Below are 6,586 nucleotides of genomic sequence, written 5' to 3'. Positions count from 1 at the left end.
GGTCCCTGTGCTTTGCTAAGCTTGTTCTAAGTAGGTGCTTTAGACCTCTGAGCCATCTCACCAGCCCCCCCCATTTTTTTTTAAAATTTATTTATTTATCCATCTATCCATTTATGTGTGTGTGGCCAGCTCAGCCCACCAGGGGGCGGGGCTGACTGGCATGTGGTGCTGGGGGATTGAACCGCGGTCCCTGTGCTTTGCTAAGCTTGTTCTAAGTCGGTGCTTTAGACCACTGAGCCATCTCACCAGTCCCCCCCCCCCTTTTTTATTAGACAGGTTCTTGCTGAATTGCTCAGGTTGGGGCTGAACTTGAGATCCTATTGCCTCAACCTCACAAGATGTTCGAATTACACACAGGTGTGCCCCCACGCCCAGCCCGTGTTCCACATTCGTTAATTTGCATAAATACTCAGGGAAGATCACAGCTAGTTAATGGCACTTGAGCCAGGCTGCCTGATGGCGAGATGAAGGTACCGACCTGCATGGCCAACTTTCAGGATGTGGCAGGTCCTTGTACAGTATTTGCTTCTGGACAAACACACACCCCTCCCCCTCTTGGAAGGCTTCCTCAGCCTGGGGGAGGAGAAAAAAAAAAAAAAAAAAAACCCAAGGAGTATGCGGCACATGTGGTGAGGCTGCCACCTTGTGGTAAAAGTGAGTAACTACAGGTCAGTTTCCCAGCCAGGTTTTCAGGAAGGGGGTGGAAACCTGGAAAGGGGAGGGGGACTGAAACAATGCCAGAGAAAACACACAGACTCAGTTCTGTCCCTAATACTTTATTGGTCACCTACAGACCTGTGCCAGTGGGGTGGGCTCCACAGAAGGGTCACTTGTTGCCAGATCCCAGTGGAGGACGAGAAAGTCTTGGCCAAGGCCTCCAGCCTCTGCCCAGGCAGTGGAATTGGGAGGGGGCAGATCCACCCTTTCTGGATGCACCTTTTCTGGGCCAGTGTGGACAGCCAGGTAGAGGCACAGGTGGGATCGAAGAACACAAACTCATGCCCCAACTCCCTGTCTGCCAGCCTAGTTGTGTTTGGAGAAGTATTCCTTGCTGTCATCCACGGTGGGCTTGATTGTATCACTGCCAGGTTTCCAGCCAGCAGGACAGACTGGGAAGAGAGGGTGAATAGGCGAGCAGGGTGAAAAGCTGGAGCAGGCATGGTCAGCTAGCTTGGCAAACTCAGCCGCTCAGTGAGATCCTGTCTCAAAATACAAAAGTGCTGAGAAGGCACTTTTCACCCCATGCATGCTCGGGAAAGTTGGGTATGGTGGTATGTTAGCTCAGCACTTAAGGCTGAGACAGGAAGATCTCTATGAATATGAGGCCAACCAGGGCTACATAGTAATTTGTCTTTTTTTTTTCTTTTTTGCTGAACCAGGGATAGAACTCAGGCCCTTGCGCTTGCCAGGGAAGCGCTTATTCCACTGAGCCATCTCCCCGGCTCCAGGGCTACATAGTAAAGCCTTATTTATTTTTGTGGAACCGGGGTTTGAACTCATACCCTTGTGCTTACCAGGGAAGTGCTTATTCCACTGAGCCATCTCCCCGGCCCCAGTAAGACCTTATTTAAAAAAACTTTTCCTTTTTTTTTTTAAATTTTTTTGAAATACTTTTCTGTTTTTTTTTTTTTTTTTTTTTTTTTTGGTGGAACCGGGGATTGAACTCAGATCCTTGCATCTGCCAGTCAAGTGCTTATCCTACTGAGCCATCTCCGCGGCCCCTTAAAAAAACTTTTTCTAAAAATCTGAAAGTAGTGGCACAAATCCAAGATATAAGCCTAGCCACAGCATTTTCTGGTGGTGTTTTTGTCTTTTTGAGACAGGGTCTCCACTAGGCAGCTCAGGCTGGCCTTGACCTCACAGTAATGAGCCTCCTGTGAGGTTCAGCCTCCCAAGTGCTGGGATTACACGCATGTGCCACGATGCCTGCCATCAGCACTAGTTCTAATGGGCTTCTGAGTACCTGCAGTCAGATTGTCTCCTGCATGTGACAAAGTACTGTTGGGGGGGGTGGGGGTGGGGGTGGGGGTGGAAGTTTCATTCCCAGCACATTGTGGTTTTGTGTGTGTGTGTGTGTGTGTGTGTGTGTGTGTGTGTGAGACAGGGTCTCACTATGAGTTCAGGTTGGCCTTGGGCTCACTTTATAGCCCAGGATGGGGCCAGGGAGATGGCTCAGTAGAATAAGCACTTGCCTGGCATGTGCAAGGGCCTGAGTTCAATCCCCGGTTCCACCAAAAACAAAAACAAAAAATCTTTATAGCCCAGGCTGTTTTTTTTTTTTTTTTTTCTGGTGGAACCGGGGATTGAACTCAGATCCTTGCGTTTGCCAGTCAAGTGCTTATCCTACTGAGCCATCTCCCCGGCCCCCCAGGCTGGTTTTGAACTTGCAATGATCCTCCTGCCTTAGCCTTCCAAGTGCCAGGATTACAGATATGTTACCACACTCAGCTCATCCCCAGCACATTAAAAAAAAAAAAAAAAAAAAAGGAAAGTCGGATTCAATTCCCATTATTCAAGCAAGCCTTGGGACATATCTTAAATACCTTCTATAGCTCTACCACTTTCCAACCCCCATCTCCCCAGTTAGTGGGTATTGATCCCAAGGCTTTCACATTCAGCTAGATTACAAAGGCCCTTTATTTTTTATTTTGAGACAGTGTCTCAGTAATTTGCTAAATTGCACAGGCTCAGTTTGAACTTGTGCTCCTCCCTGTCTCAGCATCCTAAGGTACTGTGATTACAGGCGTGTGGCACCACGCCTGGTTGAGCTTCCTGTTCTTACAAGGAGGTACTTCCTGTACACAAAGCGCTCAGATGAATGGGCCCCTAACCTCGATGCAGGGGTGGGTAGGGCACATCTGCATGAAACAGAGAAGCTGGGGCCACAGCTGTGAGGATGTGTATGTGTACACTCTGCTCACCTTCCCCATGTTCATCTGTGTACTGGAAGGCCTGGACCAGCCGTAGAGCCTCATCCACAGAGCGCCCCACGGGCAAATCATTCACAGTGATCTGTCGCAGGATACCCTTGCCATCGATGATGAAGAGGCCCCTGGAAATACCAAGTTTCCAAGTGAGAAGCTGGGAGCTCTCACTTCCAGGGTCAGGGAAGGGAGCCCCACCCTCAAGTCCTGTTACCCTGGGGACAGGGGCTTCATGAGCTGGGCAGAGGGCCCCACTGTACCTGTAGGCAATGCCCTCATCCCTCTTCAGCACTCCATATTTATCAGACAAGCTTCTCGTCACATCAGCAAGCAAGGGGATGTTCAGGGGGCCCAAGCCTCCCTCCTTACGGGGGGTATTGATCCTGGAGGTGACAGAGACGGGGTGGGGCTTTAGGGTGCCTGGCTTGGAGGGTGCCAGGCCCCTGTGGGCCTAGCCCTGATAAGGGCTGAAGTAGGGGTGCTGGAGGCAAGAGATAAAGGAGTTAAAACAGGAGCCCCACCGACCACACCCCAAGGGCTGTGCAGGGCCTGAAGAATGTCATATCCTGGCCACCAGAAGCAAACCAGAGGCTAAAACTCCATCTCTGGCCAACTGGCTTCCCTGTGCTCCTGGCTCCATATCATGCTACTGCAGGTCAGAGGCCCCATCCTCTGAGCCCTGGGATCCTGGGCCCAGCCCTTCATTTGCTGAACTGGAGTTTCCACCCCTGTAGATAAGGCAACTCAGCTTGTCTCTCATAAATAAAGGAGACTAAGCATCTGCAACTTCAGGTCCCAGGCCAAAAACTAGCTGCAACATTCTAATTACTCCATGAGAATTGAGGGATGGGGTCTTTCTTCCCATGCTTTCAAGGTGAGGAAAGCAGGCCACAGGACACGGCCCTAAAATGTGGGCTATGCAACGCTGCCCCGCCCGTACCAAGCCAGGTGGGTGAACTGGGAGTCCACGGAGGCCCCCAACACCTCGCAGCCTAGCTTTCGGAAATCCTCAGCGCGCTCGCTGAACGCAATGATCTCTGTGGGGCACACGAACGTGAAGTCCAGTGGGTAGAAGAAGAGGACCACGTACTTCCCTGGGGGCAGGAGGAAAGACAGGAGTTAAACCAGCCCCTCCACACCAAAGCGGGCCCCACATGCTGGCCCCTTGCTGCCACCTCACCTCTGAAGTCAGAGAGCTTGACCTCCTTGAAGGCGCCGTCCACCACGGCGGTGGCCGTGAAGTCCGGGGCCGGCTTCCCGATGTGTGCGCTGCCGGATGCCATGGCTAGAGGCCGAGACCCCGTGCTCAGTGCCCGGGGACCTTTTGTCCTAGCTCCCCAAGGTCACGGGGGAAAGGGGGCCCGAGACTGAGTCCGAGGGGCGGAGCAGCCGCGTCCCAGCCCCCGCCCCGCCCCTCCTCCCCGGCCCAGATCTGCAAGGCCCTGTCGGAGCCCACCCCCCTACCCAGGGCGCGGGGACCCCATCAGAGGCCTTCCTGGGGTCCCTAGCCCGAACCAGGCAGCAAAGGCCCAAAAGCAGGGCGCAGAGCTCGGCGATCGCGCCTCGACTTGCAAGCAAGATTCTGGCCTCGGTTTCCCCCGCAAGGACAAAGGCGGACACCATGGCGTGCGCGGAGAACAAAGGAGGCCGGGAGTGAGGTCCGCATAGGGCCGGAACTGCACCAAGCAGGCTTCCCCGACTCCGGTGCTCTCGGCGTGGCTGTCCGTACCTGCGTGGGTGAAAGCTGTACCAGCAGGCGAGTACAGGTAAGACTGAAAGTCACAGCTCCCAGTGAGCCCTGGGCCACCCAGGGCCTTTTATATGCAGCCCGAACCCTTGCTGGCGCGGGGGCGGGGGTAAGTGGGCGTGGCCGGGGCGGGCGGGTCCACTGCTTCTAACGGGGGAGGCGCTCAGCCGGTCCGGATCACCGAACCTGCGCGGGGGGTTGGGGGGGATGTGCCCTGGCCCCTGGGTGTTTCTGGGCGGTTGGAGTTCTGCATGGCCCGGAGCCCTCCGGCACTCTTGCTCCTGTTTCTGATCCTCCTGGTGTCGAAGACCCCTGCCCAGGTCTACCCCGACTATCATTACTTCGGGCAGCAGGGCGAAGGTGACACCTGGGAGCTGCTGCGGCTGCAACATCAAAAGGGTAATGGCAGGCGGCGGGGCTGCCCGTGGCTACACTAACTGCAAACACACCTTGCTCCACGCATTCCCAATCTCGGTCCCTGGGACGCGTGACTGCTTCGAGGCCCAGTTTTCTGCTCTGTAAATGTCAGCAAACTCTCTGTGTGAGCAACAGCCGGCGGCAGGGGACGTGGTAGGTTGACCAAAGAAGAGACACTGCCAGTGAAAGGAGGAGGAGACCGACTGAGAAGGGGGCGGGGAGCTGGGGAAGCCAGGTTTGGAGGATGCCGTGAGGACGGAGTGACGAGCAGAAGGCCACGGTGTAGATTTGAGGAGTGTCCCAGACCTGCGGAAGCAAATGCCTAGGCCAAAAGGAATGGGAAGAGGTGTGGCAGAGACCTGGCCAGGCAGAACTGGAGGCGGCAGGGCTGAGCGGTCAGGCCTGTGTCACAGGAACAGAGGAACAATCTGTACGGAGCATCTTAATAGTAGCTGGGGGCGTGGCTCTGAGGGAGCGCTCGGCCGAACGTGGTGGAGAGGAGTCTGGGCTCCGTCTCCAGTGCTGTGCAAAAAACAAAAAACTAACGACAAAAACAAAGTTATAGCTGCTTTCAGCATGATCATAATAATTGCTTTGGTTCTACGTGTTAGCACAGCGGCAGGGATTGTAAGTACCGTCAATTATGTCAATTATGCGATTTAATTTACCACCTGTCAGCCCTGCTGGTCGGATGGCACTGTGCCCGCTGGATAGGCCGAGGATTAATCCCTTAGTGATGGTTGTCGTTTTTTATGGGTTATGTTTTATTTTAAAGAGAAAAAAAATTCAAAACAAGATACTACGATGGTTACAACAGTTAATATATTGCATATTTTTGTCCTTAAATGAGCCACTCTCAGAACAAAATATTGGCATTTAATTGTCCAAGCCATATTAGCAGAAACCTTTTTTTTTTTTTGGCAGAACTGGGAATTAAACTCAGGCCCTTGCGCTTGCCAGGGAAGCACTTATTCCACTGAGCCATCTCCCTGGCCCCCAGAAACCTTTCTTTTCAATGAACTAAGTGGAGTTAGTAGTATAATGATCTTAACTTTTTTTTTTTTTTTGATATAGGAATCAAACTCAGAACATTGCACCTAGGGCCAGCCAAATAGCTCAGCGGATTAAAGCGCCTGCAAACAGGTGCAGAAGACAGGGGTTTGATCCCTGGGACCTGCCATGCCCAGCTCACAGTGCCCATGAGACAATAATTGAGACTGGGCATGGTGGCACACACCTGTAATCCCAGCATTTAGGAGGCTGTAGACAGGAGAATCGCTACAAGTCGGATCTAGTAGTGAGACCCTGAACACCCTGTAGACCCTTCCTTAAACTACAGGGAAAGAAAAGAGCATTGCACCTGCCACGCAGGATCTGTGCTGCTGAGCTATAGCCCCGAACCTAACTGCCATTCATATTATTTTCTTTGTTTCTTCTCCCTGCTTCATTTCCCCATCCCAGTTTCTCTTTCCTTTTGAAGTTTTTTTTTTCCCATTTT

At 52.8% G+C, this 6,586-nt stretch overlaps 2 protein-coding genes across 5 annotated transcripts in view; one reads left to right on the top strand and one right to left on the bottom strand.

Annotated features, from left to right (window-relative positions):
• Positions 1-756: 756 nt before the first annotated feature.
• Positions 757-4,760, bottom strand: Prdx2 (peroxiredoxin 2). Of its 2 annotated transcripts, none has more exons than XM_004635557.2 (6): positions 4,654-4,760; positions 4,105-4,209; positions 3,865-4,018; positions 3,185-3,307; positions 2,922-3,052; positions 757-1,109 (listed from the first exon to the last, which is right to left on the bottom strand). In XM_004635557.2, the coding sequence occupies exons 2-6, from the start codon at positions 4,205-4,207 to the stop codon at positions 1,024-1,026; spliced, it is 597 nt and encodes a 198-aa protein (XP_004635614.1). In that variant the 5' UTR covers positions 4,208-4,209; positions 4,654-4,760; the 3' UTR covers positions 757-1,023. The 2 variants fall into 2 exon arrangements, with proteins under 2 accessions (XP_004635614.1, XP_023575938.1); XM_023720170.1 differs by having other exon boundaries at positions 4,105-4,253; positions 4,654-4,742.
• An 87-nt stretch (positions 4,761-4,847) lies between these two features.
• Positions 4,848-6,586, top strand: part of Rnaseh2a (ribonuclease H2 subunit A) — a 12,489-nt gene continuing 10,750 nt past the window's right edge. For 2 of the 3 annotated variants that reach the window (XM_023720169.1, XM_023720168.1), the window contains exon 1: positions 4,848-5,241. In XM_023720169.1, coding sequence (XP_023575937.1) covers positions 5,194-5,241 — 48 coding nt within the window. In that variant the 5' untranslated portion in view covers positions 4,848-5,193. The remainder of the gene's footprint in view (positions 5,242-6,586) is intronic. The other variant, XM_004635555.2, reaches the window with a different exon arrangement.

The sequence above is a fragment of the Octodon degus genome, unplaced genomic scaffold (assembly GCF_000260255.1).
Source record: "Octodon degus isolate 3935 unplaced genomic scaffold, OctDeg1.0 scaffold00073, whole genome shotgun sequence".
Taxonomy (NCBI): Eukaryota; Metazoa; Chordata; class Mammalia; order Rodentia; family Octodontidae; genus Octodon; species Octodon degus.
The sequence above is the reverse complement of the archived record's forward strand: the minus strand, read 5'-3'. Positions and strand labels throughout refer to the sequence as shown.